A 15,568-nucleotide genomic window follows, 5' to 3' on the forward strand; every position below is an offset into this window, starting at 1 on the left:
GAGTGGCTGTTACTGCAATATATACACAAATGTAATCTTATTTTCAAATAAATCAATGAAATCATATTTTTTTTTTAATATGGTACCACCTGCCATTGTCTAAAGACCGTCCAACTCATTCTTCCCTCCCTCTCTTGTTCAAATCTTCATCTTCTTCGTCTGGATCTTCATCTGCAATGGAGGATTCGTACAAATTTCAATCAATGAAATGATCAAAATCAAATTACAAAATGTTGATGAAATATTCACGAAGTATTTACAAAATCACAGGAAATGACCATTTCAGTAGCATTGAAATTGTGTTTTAATTATTTCAACCAAATTCCCATGATCATTTATGGGGTAATGTTTTGATTTATTGGGCAATTACTTAGAGCACCTCCAGCGTGGGCATTAGCCCTGTGGACAGGCTGCTCCATCAACCCAATCGCCTGCTAAAGTGATTCCAGCCCATTTGGGCTATTGGGCTGAGGGGGAGCCCGAGGGACAGCTCAGGCACAAACCCAAGGCCCGAGCACCTAAGGGGAGAGTGATGCAAGACTGACGTCAGCCACGTTATAAAAAAAATTGCATCAATCGCATGGCTAACAAGTGTGTGTGGGGGTGCATCACCGACAAGGTTTGCAGGCGATGGGGCCCGTGCTGGACATGCTGTCTATAGTCGTTGCTGAGTGCAATATGGCACCCTCTCAGCCGTTGGATTTCAATGGCTCTTTTTTCTGGACCATTTTATTTCCAATGGTAAATTTTTTTTTTTCGAAACTCCCCCAACGGTTAGATGATGTGGCACAATCTGAACCGTTTGATTCTAGATCAACGGTCTGCGTTTTTCAGCTTTAAAAATTTAAAAAAAAGAAAAAAAAATGATATGTTACCGTTATGCCACGTGTCACAATCTGGAAGGTTGGATTTCAAATTTTCTGTAATCCAACAGTAGAAATTAATTAAGTTAATAAAATTACATAAACACATCAAATAAAAAAAGAAACCACACTAAATGAACTTAAAAAACACACCAAATAAAAAAAAATATACTAAATGAACTTAAAAAACACACCAAACAAACTAAGAGCATTCTTGTTCCACCAAAAATTGTACTTTCGAATAATAACACGTGGCGTAATGAGACTAGTTAAAAATGCTATCTAAAATTACAAATAAAATTGTTTTTTATTATTTTATAAAATAAAAAATACTAATATTTTATTACTTATTGCCATGACTATTCAGTTTGGGGGTGGAGATGTAAAAGACAATTACTGTTTATTAAAGACAGTTACGATTCAGTGGAGGGGATTCAATTGCCAATTGCCATGAGAAGCCCTTACACACTGGAATTGCTCTTAGGTGAGGGTGTGAAGGCGGAATCAAAATCTGTTGCCTCCAAACTTGTGGTCTAATTAGGTTTGCGTTTTTTTATTCTTCCCAATTTTTGTGACGTTAGGTTCATCATTAAGAATTTGGACCACATGTTTAGGTAAAAGCTAAACTAATCAATAATTCAAATCCATGTATTTTGGTAAGAGAACACTCCTAATTAAAATATTGTGTTAAGGCTAGTGGTTTTAACACCATTTTTAGCCTCTGCATTCCTTATGTGATTACACAAAAAAATTGAGGAAAGCTTACTAATAAACATAAAAGTTAGGTTTCATACTTCTATAAATCCAAATCAACCATTAATGTATCAATTTAACGTATAAACTTTGTAAAATATCTACTCTTAATGAAAATTTGCAAAATACAATGAAACGTTGATAGAAACGTTGATAGTACGATATAAGTTTTTACGTTTGTACGTACTTTATATTTGTACATGAAACCATTTAATAGCATGGTATACGTTTTTAATTACAAAATCCAAAGTTGAGAGAATTGTTTTTACTGCCTTTCAAGTTGAACAATGTTGAGATATTGACTAGCAACTATAAGGAATTTTATAATTGAAAATACACTGACGAAATTTCCATCAAAATATCTCTAAAATCTCCCAAATTGGGTAGATATTGGACCAAGGTATCAAAATTTTACCGAAATCCTCAATATTGCTGAAATATCTTTGAAATTTCGTAGAAATCTTGTTAAAATGTTTAGATTCTTGTCTTGAGTTCAAGTGATTAAACGTGTTTATCCGTAAACTCGAGATTTTGCGTTCAAATGTCTCTTCCTCAATGCCCCGTGTATAAAAATGAAAATGGAAGATTCCCAAAGCTTCAATAATTGAAAAAGGATCATCATAGATAGTGCTTAGAACATAGTTTCCTAGGGTTGGCACAATTAAAGTTTTGACATTTGTAAATGGACAGCGACATTAATAAGGCTGGTTTTCTCACCAACAACAAACAAATAATAAGCAGGGGATGAACAAGTTAATTATCATAATCTTGAGTCATTTTCTACACTTGATCAACCTTTGCTTTATTAAATAGGAGAAATTTCAAGAAATATGCTTCAGTGGTGTAAGATTTCAGATGTGAAAGAGACCTTCATTTTGGCATGAACTTATCACGAGTGGTTTAGATGAATTTACAGTAGATCATTCCATTGTCTGTCAATTAAGTAAATTTACTAAAACTCAACTAAATCATAACAATAACGCAAATTAACAGCATGATATGTAAATTCCAAGAGGAGCTTGTGAACAAGCATGTACCGTTGGTTTGGCTTTTTTGGCACTTATTCCTTTGATATGGGAAATCGCCAATAGAGGAAAGAGCAAAAGGAAATGAATTATATGAAAGGTGATTGGATTCTGTTTTGTTCTTGGGAAATTGTCATGGCACTCCAAAATTAGCTTCTCATTGTCGATGGAATACCACCGCATGGTACATTGTTCAGCTCTTATTTCTTAAAGTATAAGTGGTCTATTATTAATATAAGCTTATTTTGAAATGCCAAAAAACATCTCACATGGTAATTATGGGCTCGTTTGATAGTGTTTTTAACATAACTAAAAATGTTGTTGGTTAATTTTTTTTTGAAACTAATTCTTAGTAAAAATTCAAGTGAATACTAGAAAAGCACTTTAAGTGATTTCTGTAAGAAGCACATATCTGATGTTACTGGTACTAAGCACTTAAAGTGTTTTTGGACACAAAACAATTTATTCAAAAGCGCTTTCAATCATTTTAAAAGCACTTCCAAATGAGCTCTATATATGTCCTACATTATTTGTTTCGTTGCTTGGAAAACAGTAAAGTGCCCAAAGTTTTTAGGTTTGAAAACCAGCAAATGTAGAGAACTTTCAGGGCTCTAAGACAAAGTGCATAGCTGGTTGAGTTCTAGTACTATGTATGCGTTATATATGAAGTGTGGAAAATTAGCACATAAATTAACAAGTTGCTTTCGTTGCCACCTTCAAGAGGCTGCCATCAAATCTGCAACTCTATGGATGGTGGGGTTTGGTCGCTGCGCACCAGGAGAGTCATGTAGCCTCTTCTATACATCTAAGTAAGCTATATACGACAGGAGTTGTTTATTGGAATTTCAAAAAAGTTTTTACGCACTATTTCTAGTAGCATATCATTTTTTTTTAAGAAAAAAGAAAAGAAATTTGATTGATTAGTAATAGGGGTGTGATATCCACACATCATTTTTTACTTCTTACACATCATTTTTAATTTTCGGCCGTCAGATTGGATGAATTGAAGAATATCAAATGATAGAATTTAACAAGAGGTATGTGAGAAGTAAAAAAGAATGTGTGAATAACACACCATTAGTAATATCTAATGATCATAAAGTGAATATGAAGCAGGAAGTCCAAACGCTCTGATTTTGAACTCACACGTGAACGATTTGGCTCTATCGAATACTTTTAGTTTAAGGTGATCGCACCTTTCAAACGGGTGACTAATGAGATTTTTCTTGGTTGAAAGAAAAAATTGCAACGTTTTACTTTCTCTTCTTCGTACTTAAAAATCAATTTTGCTTATTATTTTATCACAGTTTCTAATTTATTCGCAAGTTTGTAGTTTCTAATTTAGTCTAAAAATAACACTATTCTTTAAATAATTAACAAAGCTAAACCTTGACGTTGATTGAGCTAAATTTGTGCCTACATAAACAAACCACAAGTGATATGCATTTGATAGAATTGCATTGCACCCCAAGAGCTGATTATATTACGAAGCTGTATGATGTACGTTTGTAAATGTGTGATTCATATCAGTACTACGGTTTAACAATATTTTTCTTTACTTGTAAATGAAAAGACTTGGGTTCGAATTTAGTAGATAGCAAATTCGATTCCAAATTAAGTTGCATATTGTGTAACATTCCACGTTGTCTATGGGAGCGGATCTTATAAGCCTTATATGTATATTTCCATCTCTACCTAGCACGAGGCTTTTTGGGAGCCCACTAGCTCGAGTTCCATTGGAACTTCAAAATTAAGCGAGTTCGCGCGATAGCAATCCCATGATGGGTGATCCACTGAGAAATTCTCGTCTGAGTTCTCAGAAACAAAACCGTGAGGGCGTGGTCAGGGCTCAAAACGGACAATATCGTGCTACGGTGAAGTCGAACCCAGGATGTAATGGGGGTCCAGACCAGAATGTGACATATTGTGTAGCTTACTCGAATTTCTCTTTTTTTAGTGTAAAATATATTTTTGTACTAAAAAAAAAAGTGTGATCCACATCATGTGGCGCAAAAGCTTGCAAAAAATCTGAATAGTTGACAAGTAAGCTTCTGGAATACCAACTGTATACTTCATTAATTTCTCAAATATTAACGGGGAAAATCCTCGCATGTCCACTTATGGTTATGCTTATAATTGTCGTAACAGAAAAATATTTTAAAAAAGTGTATCATTGGATTTGCATGCACGAAAGGGGAGGTGAATCTTGTCCTTTAGAAGCCAAAAGAAGTGTGGCTTTTGTCGTTTAGAAGGGAAAAAAAAGGGGCAATGGGTCGTCCGCTTAGAGAATACCTTGCAGAATATTATTTTTGTGCCAATTAAAATTGGGATGTGCTACCCTTTTTTATTTCTCACACTTTTGGTTAATTTCTATTTTTTGATTTTTTTCAATCCATCCGATCTGACTGCCGAAAATTAAAAGGGTGTGTGAGAAGCAAAAAAAGGTGTATGTGTCACATCCCAACCTGAGGTCCACCACATCCCGAGCCCGCTCCACTACCGTAGCATGATATTGTCCGTTTTGGGCCCCGACCACGCCCTCACGGTTTTGTTTCTGGGAACTCACACGAGAACTTCCCGGTGGGTCACCCACCATGGGAGTGCTCTCACGCGCTACTCACTTAACTTTGGATAACTTTGGAGTTCCCATGGAACTTGAAACTAGTGAGCTCCCAAAAAGCCTCGTGCTAGGTAGAGATAGGAATATACATATAAGGATCACTCCCTTGGACGATGTGAGATCTTACAGTATGGATATTATACCCGCTTAAACTTTGGTTTACTCTGCTGCTTGTACTATGATCTACTTGTATTTATTTTCGTTTATAAGTGAATGATTTTAAGGTTGACTCTCATAAAAATGAATTTGATACCAATTATTTTTTGTGAAAATAGTGTTACTTAGCACAATCATCCAACGTTTTTTTATTTTTTATTTTTGATAGGAAACGATAGTGTATTTCATTAATCAACACGAACCATTACAAGGGTGTCATTGGGTACATAACTTCAGTGACCAATAAATTGATCTGAAGTGAATTACACAAATAGAAAAATAAGAGGAAACCCCTAAACGACAACCACAAGAGTTATCATACAACCGTCAAGCGCACAAGAGCTACTAGTACAAATCTGTTACAATAAACGATAGCAGTAACAGAGAAATACAGACAACCACGACGGACATTGCTGAAAAACAAGGCCACAAAAAATCCTCACGAAAAAGCAAGATCACATCAAGTCATTGTTTTGTTGGCAAACGAGACTACCAAAACGCATCGCACAAAGGCGAAGACCAATTTGACCAAAACAAACAGCGACACCACGGTGCACCAAGGCGAGTGGACAACGAGACAACACCGGAAAATGGTCTGTTGTACACCTCGGTAGTTAACAAAATATTCCGAGAAGGAAGCCACAAGGCAGCACCTTCCGATGGAATGATGTGCCACTCCTGATAAAGACCACATCACAGATTTGGATAGCCCCATCAGCAAGTTGAACCAAGGTAATTGGCTGCACAACGAGAAGCCAGATCTGGAAAAGCCTAGGTGATGCAACCCTAGCAAAAGCACGACCCAGACGGAGCAAACAGAGGGTGGGCGCAGGAGGCGGTGCATCCAAATCAAGAGGAGGAAACATCACATCATTGGCAAAGAAGTGGCTTTCAAGCTCCGAATCAAACCTAAATCAATAGAATAACTTGAAAAGGGCAAAGCTCGGATATGGGAAAGAGACCCGAAATCACGGGACAGCCGTGCAAAAGATGGGGGAGAAGAAGAACAGGGATGGAGCAAGCTAAAAGAGGCAGAAGGGGAGGGTTGGCCCAGTGAAAGAGAGAAAAGAAATGGAAAGAACAGAGGCGTGAGGGATGGGGGACACGAGGAGGGGGAGTGTAACATCTCACATCGCTCAGGGGAGTGATCCTTAAATGTATATTTCCATCTCTACCTAGCACGAGGCCTTTTGGGAGCTCAATGGCTTTGGGTTCTGTAGGAACTCCGAAGTTAAGCGAGAAGGGGGTTAGAGCAATCCTATGATGGGTGACCCACTGGGAAGTTGCTTGTAAGTTCCCAAAAATAAAACCGTGAGGGAATAGTAAGCCCAAAGCGGACAATATCGTGCTACGGTGGTGGAGCGGGCCCGAGAAGTGGTCCCCCCCGGGGCCGAGATGTGACAATTTGGTATCAGAGCCTAACCCTGGCCGTGGTGTGTCGATGAGGACGTCGAGTCCTTAAAGGGGGTGGATTGTAACATCCCACATCGCTTAGGGGAGTGATCATTAAATGTATATTCTCATCTCTACCTAGCACGAGGCTTTTTGGGAACTCATTGGTTTCGGGTTAAATTGTCACATCCCGGCCCGGGGGGGACCACTTCCCGGGCCCGCTCCACCACTGTAGCATGATATTGTTAGCTTTGGGCTTACCATTCCCTCAAGGTTTTGTTTTTGGGAACTCATGAGCAACTTCTCAGTAGGTCACCCATCATGGGATTGCTCTAGCCCTCTTCTCACTTAACTTCGAAGTTCCTACGGAACTCTTGTTTCTGTATACTGATCACACTGAAAAATCTCTTCCATTTCAAAACCCTTGTTTCTTTTTTCAAGGTAAATTTCTGACCCATCACAATATAATTACCAAAGAGGAGACCCATTACAAAACCGTAAATTTTAATAATTTTTTTTTATCATAAACCAAGTGCATAAAATCTGGCACCAAGTTCAAACAGAATATCTTGATTCGAATGTTCATAATTTGATACAAAGCATATTTTGATTAGATGTAGTTCATTAATATTGATACAATTATTTGGTGTCAATCATAAACCTTGTATAAACGAAATGAGTTTAGTTTAGGGTATATATAAGTATATAGTTCAATTCATTTTTATATGACAAAATTATGACGTAATGTGATAAATAAATTTATACCTAAAAACATGCATGAAGTATGATTTATTAAAAAGACTGACATAGTGATAACATAATGTCCTAGACAGTCTAACCCTCAACCTTCTAATGAGATCCAACCTTGATTAAATCATGTAAAATTTAGAGAAAATCGGTTCAAAGTTACACCCTTCTTGTTTTATGCAATGAAGATTTTTTTTTTCTTTCTAAAAGATAAATTATTAACCCCCCAACCCCCTTTCTTCTTCGATTCTTGTTGACAGGGACATGGAACCAATTAACCATATTTTCCCATCACACTCATTTGATGGAAAATACGTACTGACATGTAACTCATAACATAAGCAACAACTTCTTCTGTTGCCATTCCAGTCATGTTACATAAGAAATTAAGAATTGACATTTCGGTTAAAAAAATATTAGTGCTGTCTTTTTTTACCGTTATTGTTGATTTGAACATTTGAACATCTCTTCTAGAGATATTGTTAGCGACGATCTAAGAAAATTTTTGGTATACTTCCTATCATTTATAGGGAGCTTATTTAATTTGAAACTAAAATGGTGTTTTGGTGAAAACAAAAACAAAAAAGAAGAGGATCCTCTCTCCAGATCCACTTTGTAGGGATTTTAGGGATCCCCATATCCTAACCGTTCATCGTACATCGTGTGGTCAGTTTTTGTCAAGTATTATTTGTGTTTAATTTTAAATAAAAAAGTTGGATTGATTTCTGACCACACGATGTACGATGAATGGTTAAGATGTGAGGATCCCTAAGATCTTCATAATTTGGTTTCGAATGGGATCCAAATCCAAACAAAAAGGGCTCAATACAATTTTATTATTATTATTATTATTTTCTAACTCACTTCAATGACAAATTTAGTATCAAATTATTAAGGACTGATTGGTTGACTTAACATGACCTCCACCCCATTGATATCCTTGTTTAAATAAAAACATTCTCTATCATTACACTTAGGCATAATTAACTTGGTACGTTAGTAGTTCATAATTAATTGGAATCATACACACCATCCACACGAATTAAACCCAAAACTTCTTATTTACAGACGAAATTTATTTTCAATGAACCGTAGTATTAAGTTGCCATAACTAATTTTTATTAAAATATTGTAATTTGATCAACTAATATAATCTCCACACCTTTAAGAATTCAAAAATACTAATCTTACTATCTAGTTGTGGCATAAATTTTTTAAAAATTGCCTTAAAAGTGAAACAATGTAAGGGTCGACGATGGTTTTGTGACAACATAAGTAGACATTAATTATTAATTAATCTTTATTCAAGGACAATGAAGAATAACACCACTCAGTTATTCAATACTTTTATGATAGTAAAAGAAACTGTTCGTGTCTTTAACCATATGATAAGAAGCTTCCAATGTTTTCGCGAGCAGCCCCAAATGTTTCAATCAAACCAAACAAGTCCAAGCCCTAATAATCTATCAAAAGAAACTCTAGAGTATGTTCAATATCGCATGAAGTTACTAATGGTTGAACGACAATGTTAATACTTTTGAACAACATTGTTGTATAACATAATGTCGTCAACACTTTGAGTAAATTTGGTAACACCAGGTAATTTTGTGATCGTTTAAACGAGTAGTTTTTTTTTTTTTTTTTAATTATTTTAATTTTGTTTTAAGTTGTCATACGTCAATAATACAAATATATATATATATATATATATATATATATATATGTAAGTTTGTATTTATATGATATTGGTACGAAAATGCCTTAATAACGTTGAACCCTTTTTATGCAAGTTTCTTCAAAATGTTTGACAATACTTGAGTAGTGAGTGAGTGAGTGCGGGAGTGGGGCTTGGCACGCTTCACGCTTCGGCCTATACAAGAAACTAAAATAAAAAGAAAAATGTTACAAATTTTATAAGATCATGTCTAACCCTTGAGTTTTAATTTAGAAACAGTTTTCCGTTTCAACTATTTTGAGTTAAATTTTTAGCCTACAATTATTAAAGAATGAATTTATGATAATTTTTTTTAAAGTAACTTAAAAAAAAATTTATATAGGCTATCCTAATTTAATTTTATGAATGTATTAACCTAAAAATATTTAGAATCCAATAAATATTGAAAAATCACTAAATCAACACCATAAAACTCGTGTAACACTATAAAAAAATATGAAACACATGAAAGAAATATTTTTTTTAATTACTTTAGCCTTTAGATTTAAATTTGGACCGTTATATATATTTTTTACCATTGCATTTGATCATATTAGATCATAGCCGTTGTATTCAATGAGTTTATAAATATAAACTTAAAAAGAAATACACATATATGATGAATCAGCCGATTAACTCAAAGAAAAATTCTGGCATAAATTTATCGCAAAAATGAATTTTGGATTAAAACTTATATTTAGCTTAAGGTTTAGAGTAGAGAGAGAGAGAGAGAGAGAGAGAGAGAGAGAGAGAGAGAGAGAGTCATAGCATGTCCATGGCGTGAGAGTTCAAACGTTTTAGGAACACCAACGTAACGAATTAAAAACAGAAGGACAAATCACATGGGACTAAACACACAACACACACACACAAGCGAGAGAGAGAGGGCAGCTTAACCTCAACAATTTCTCACACCCGTTACGCTAATTAGGGTTCTTAATTCCCCGATCCCCCATCTCTCCATAGCTCCCATAACTCTGTTTTCCCTCTGTTCTGCAACAAAACCCATCGGGGTCGGTTTTGTTTCTGGAAATTGTAAGGTGGGTGCGTTTGTGATCTGGATCTCTTTTAATTGAGTGATCTGGGTCTGAGATGGAGGAGTCTTGGCTGTGCCAGTGGAGCGTCATTAGATCTCTCCTCGCAATTCTTCAATGGTGGGGTTTCAATGTCACCGTGATTGTCATGAACAAGTGGATCTTTCAGGTCTCTGCTCTTTTGCCTTTCCCAGATTTTCTTGATTTCGATTTGTACCTTTTCATTTGTAGATTTTGTGAACTGGGTTTGCTTAATTTTCCTCAGCTGATACCTTAATTTCTTAATTTTTTGCAAGGGTTATTGGTTTTGATATAATTATGGACATATGTATTGGGTTTTGCATTTTATGAATTTAGCTGAATTTTACCGTTCTCTTTCGATTTTTGCTCTGTTATAATTCTAATTTATTGATATGGTTAAATTATGGAAAATGTGATCCCGATTTATTGGAATTTCATGAGCAGTATTAGAAGAAATATGGACCCCATTGTGAGGGCTGGAGTTGGTTGGTTTTTATTTAGATAATTGCTATGAATAATAGCAATAGTAAGCCACAGGCACTCGAATGAATCCCAAAAGTTTGGGCGAGACATCCATTGAGTGTTTCATTTGTTTATTTTTAACTTAATGTGAACAGCACTTAGTTATATTTTTCTTCAACAACTACGGAATTGCCATACTACCATGTGATCTGCCATGGCCGTCTGCCACAAATAACATAATACTATGAGATTTACCTTGGGTTTGGTTGCAAGTTTTTAGGAGAGAGGAAGGTTCTCCTAAAAGATGTAATTCTAATCATTAACGCGTTATTGGCAGGAAAATTCAGTTTAGCGGGGTTGAATTCGTGGCTTGTTCTTCTGCCTATTTTTGTATGGCTAGATGATTTGAGTTTGTTACATAGGAGAAAAATAGATATTTTGTGAATGGAATAACTAGTGACTTTCTTTATGATTAGGAAGTTTGTTTGGTTCTGGTGAATCCTTAATTTGCACCCGGACTTGATTGATAAATAATGTAATTTTCCCAAAGGAAAAGAAGATCGTCAATGGTGTCACCATACAGTTTGTCTTTTTAAGTTGTTGACTTGTTGTATAACATTTGATTGCTGGTTTACCATAATTTATTTGATTGTTTAGCTTTTGCACTAATCACTCAAAATTTTGAACTAATAACAACCTAATTCTTTTAAGTTTTTAGAGAAATTATTCAGTGGTCTGGGAGCAATACACCTTACTCTGACATCAGTTGTTCCCCACAGTGGGCACAATCCATAATCTGTCTGAAGCAGATTACTTTCATAATTCCACACCAGTCTTATGAGTTTGCATGGTGGCCATCATGGTGTCCCTAATTTTGAAGTGTTTTTGTTTTATGCAGAAACTGGATTTTAAGTTTCCCCTAACGGTGTCATGCATTCATTTCATATGCTCGGCCATTGGAGCATACATTGTAATCAAGGTTTTGAAACTTAAACCACTAATAACAGTTGACCCTGAAGATCGCTGGAGAAGAATATTTCCCATGTCATTTGTGTTCTGTATTAACATAGTGTTGGGCAATGTGAGCTTACGTTACATTCCAGTTTCCTTTATGCAGACCATAAAGTCGTTCACTCCTGCAACCACAGGTGAGCTCCAGAAGATTTCTAACAGTGTATAAAATTGACACCACCTTTAAAATGTTATACTGTGGTGTGGCTTCAACTGACCTCAAAGGTTTCTAACAGTTGTTTTGCAGTGGCTGGTCTGGAGAAAGTACTTTGATTGGAGAATTTGGTGTTCTTTGATACCCATTGTTGGAGGAATTCTACTTACCTCTGCTACAGAGCTTAGTTTCAATATGTTTGGATTTTGTGCTGCCTTATTTGGTTGTCTCGCTACTTCCACAAAGACCATCCTCGCAGAATCTCTTTTGCATGGATACAAATTTGACAGGTAGTATTTTTGTGTTTGCTGCCTTTAGATTGTTACCGTTACCTTCTTCTTGAAGTTTTTGTCAATTATGCTTACTTTATTTTTGTAGTTGTGATAATTTATTATATGCGTGATGTCTTGTGCACAAATATGAAATATGTTGTTTAAACTTTTTGATTCACTGTTATTACACTTTCATTCTCATACTTCACGAGCCTAAGTTGAAGATATAAATTTGCAATCAGGTTCTGTACCAAACCTTCCAAAATCAGCGTGTTGAAAAACCCCACTATAAAGATGATCTCCAAACCTCCATAATGGCAGCTCTAATTGATATGATATCCTGCTGAATACTGCATTTTCTCATTTTATTGGATTATTGAATAATTAAATCTTAAAATAAGAAGAATCTTGGTTGAATGAGTATAAGAATTTATGACACAAAATGCTCCTTTGCATTTTTATGAAAGTGGTTCATATTATATGTGCGATCCATGCAATTCTTACAAGGCAATTAGCGTGATTGAGCATTTGGAAATGTTCTGAATATAAAAAGCAATTTTTATGGTGATGTGCCCTTAATGATGTAAAACTGCTGAGCAGTCTTGGAATTTTCTATAGGCTTATAGTCTTAGAACTGTTTGGATTGCCTTGTCATCCATGTGATGAATATGTGGGATTGAGTCCTTCTTCAGTGCAAACAACCCTTTTGTTGTTTTGTTTGTACCTTGTAGGAAATTAGCGCATTAACATCAGCCATTTCTTTTCATTCCATATTTTAAAATCCTTAACCCTGACATCTTTTTTGTTATACTGATTTTCCTGCCTTGGAATTCCGACATGTGGGTTATGACGTTAACGGTCTTCATTTTCATTGTGTTTGCTTGTTTTTCCACTCAAGTCAAGGAGGCTGTGTGTTTGAAACAGTTCTACTTTTATGTGTGCTCATTTTTTCACAGCTTCATGATTTATGCTGACATACTGTTATTCATTTTTTGGGTATACAATATAGCATAAACACGGTGTACTACATGGCACCTTTTGCGACCATGATCTTGGCAGTACCTGCAATGCTACTCGAAGGTAATGGGGTTATTGAATGGCTTCATACCCATCAGACTCTTGTTCCATCCCTCGTCATCATTTTCAGCTCCGGGGTACTGGCGTTTTGTCTCAACTTCTCCATATTTTACGTGATTCATTCTACAACTGCCGTAACATTCAACGTTGCCGGAAACCTCAAGGTAATTATAAAGCATAATCACTTGCCTTGTAATACTCATTCTGTTATATTTATACTATCCATCTTTGTGGCCAACTTGTGAAAGTCATGTCCAGTATATGATACGCGTTGGACATATTTTTAGCTCCGGCTGCTAGTGCTTTTACTTATGAACCATATCTTTCAACTTCTTGATCATATTTATAATTTTACGTTTTGTTCGGGGCTGGATTGTCCCTAGTAGCTTTATTTTGGTCAATCTAGTTATAACCCTTTTAGGCCATATCAAATACCTTGTCAATACATTCTGATACTAGGTTTTTTCGTTCGTTCTTTTTTTTCTTTCAGGTTGCTGTTGCCGTCCTTGTTTCATGGATGATATTCAAAAACCCAATTCCAGCTTTGAACGCCGTTGGTTGTGGAATAACGCTTTTGGGATGTACATTCTATGGGTACGTGAGGCATCTGATCTCCCAGCAGCTGCCTGGAACTCCTCGAACGCCGCGGACTCCACGGGGTCGTATGGAGCTGCTTCCCCTCGTAAATGATAAATTAGATGACAAGGTCTAGTGGTTCAGGCCACGTGATTGAGATTGCTGGGAGCCGGAAAATGATTTATAGGAAACTTCAGAACACAAAGAACTTACCATTCACTTCTAGTATATGTAATTCTGTTTCATTTCACTTGAATTTTTTTTAATATATGGTTTTTTTTTTTTTACCACAACCGCCGCCACCCCGGTTCAAAATGATTTCGTGTTTAGATTGATAAAATGCAACTGGAATAAAGTAGTGTTACAGTTATAATGCTATATGTTATATATAGTTTGTGATAAGTAATGGTATTCATATGTTCTATAAATTTTTTTTGGTATTTTAACCAAAATGGTCCTTGAGATTTGGCTTATTTACTTTGGTTCATGAGATTTGAAATCTATAGAAGTTGTTTTTGAGTTTGTCCGCTATTAATTAATTTGGTTCTTTTGTGAAAAATTTCTGTTAAATAAGAATCAAAATGATAAAAAAAAACCTTTAATTAATAAACAACGGGCTAAAATGATTTTACCAAAATTAAAGGTATTTTTGTAATTTTATCCTTATTTAATGGAATTTCTTTTACGAAAAAAATAAAATGATGGATGATGGACAAACACAGGTACGAATTCTATCAATTATAAATCTCAATGACCAAAGTGAGGAGTTATGACAATGTCGGGTATTATTTTGCATAAAAAAAAACCAATTTTTCTAAAACAGGAGTAATAACAAAAAGCAAATACAAAAATCAAAACAACCCACCAAACGAACTACGCATGGGTGAAATCTCAGACTAACACCCCAACTCCAACACAAGAAAATTATGGACTAGAACTAAACGTTACGTCTTTGAGATTCGATGGCAACGATTCCGACTAACATTATGATAACAAACACTGTAACTACCACCACACTGGAATTTCACTGATTTGAAATCGCGTTCAGCCTTGAGGAGTTGATCCTCTTAACTCTTTATAAGTATCGGTTTGTCGCGAAACTAAGCACACAATGATGGTGTTTGGGTTAATATTTAAATATTGGGCTTGGATGAAGTAAGCCCAAGGATGTTAAAATTAAATGAAGACTTGGCCGAAGCCCAGCATCAAGCCCAAAAGCAAACTGAAGCCTTCTCAGCCAAAGCACAAGCCACATGTTTATGATGGAAGTGACAAGTGATGAAGACCAACCTACTATCAGCCAAAAAACACTTTCTAAGTGGCACTACAAGTCAAAAGCTGATGATTCACTACCCTCCAAGAGCTTTTGGGCAAAAGCAATGCCTTGACCCTTAGGCCAAATCACCTATAAAAGGAAAAAGAGACAACAGAGACAAGGACACTCAATCAATCAAACAAACAAGCATACAAACTCTGCTCTCAAGCCAGTTTGTACTCTTCAAGCTTGAAATCAACTCAGATTTAGTCTTTTTAGCAATAGTTTCTTTACAAAAACTATCTTTTGTCTAGTATAAAAGCTCTGCTACCTCCTTTAGTGTTGTAGCATTGATTCCCTCGTGGAAACTTGTTTAGCATCCATCCGTTTTAGCATACAACCCCTGTAAACTCAAAGAGAAGTGGATGCAAGAGAT

General features: G+C 35.7%; 1 protein-coding gene across 1 annotated transcript; it reads left to right on the forward strand.

The window, feature by feature from the left end:
- Positions 1-10,026: 10,026 nt before the first annotated feature.
- Positions 10,027-14,266, forward strand: LOC137717744 (UDP-galactose transporter 1-like). Its single transcript, XM_068457208.1, has 5 exons — positions 10,027-10,473; positions 11,686-11,935; positions 12,035-12,242; positions 13,234-13,465; positions 13,792-14,266. Exons 1-5 carry the CDS (start codon positions 10,363-10,365, stop codon positions 14,011-14,013), a joined length of 1,023 nt encoding a protein of 340 aa, XP_068313309.1. The 5' UTR covers positions 10,027-10,362; the 3' UTR covers positions 14,014-14,266.
- The last annotated feature ends 1,302 nt before the right edge of the window (positions 14,267-15,568 follow it).

This window comes from Pyrus communis, chromosome 15 (genome assembly GCF_963583255.1).
Source record: "Pyrus communis chromosome 15, drPyrComm1.1, whole genome shotgun sequence".
In the NCBI taxonomy this organism is placed as follows: Eukaryota; Viridiplantae; Streptophyta; class Magnoliopsida; order Rosales; family Rosaceae; genus Pyrus; species Pyrus communis.

Bases quoted from the DNA above. Each gene is read 5' to 3' on its own strand.
- LOC137717744 (XM_068457208.1), top strand. From the start codon at position 10,363: ATGGAGGAGTCTTGGCTGTGCCAGTGGAGCGTCATTAGATCTCTCCTC. The intron at 11,936-12,034 runs GTGAGCTCCAGA...GGTTTCTAACAG, and splicing joins GTTCACTCCTGCAACCACAG to TTGTTTTGCAGTGGCTGGTC. The intron at 12,243-13,233 runs GTAGTATTTTTG...TATACAATATAG, and splicing joins CATGGATACAAATTTGACAG to CATAAACACGGTGTACTACA.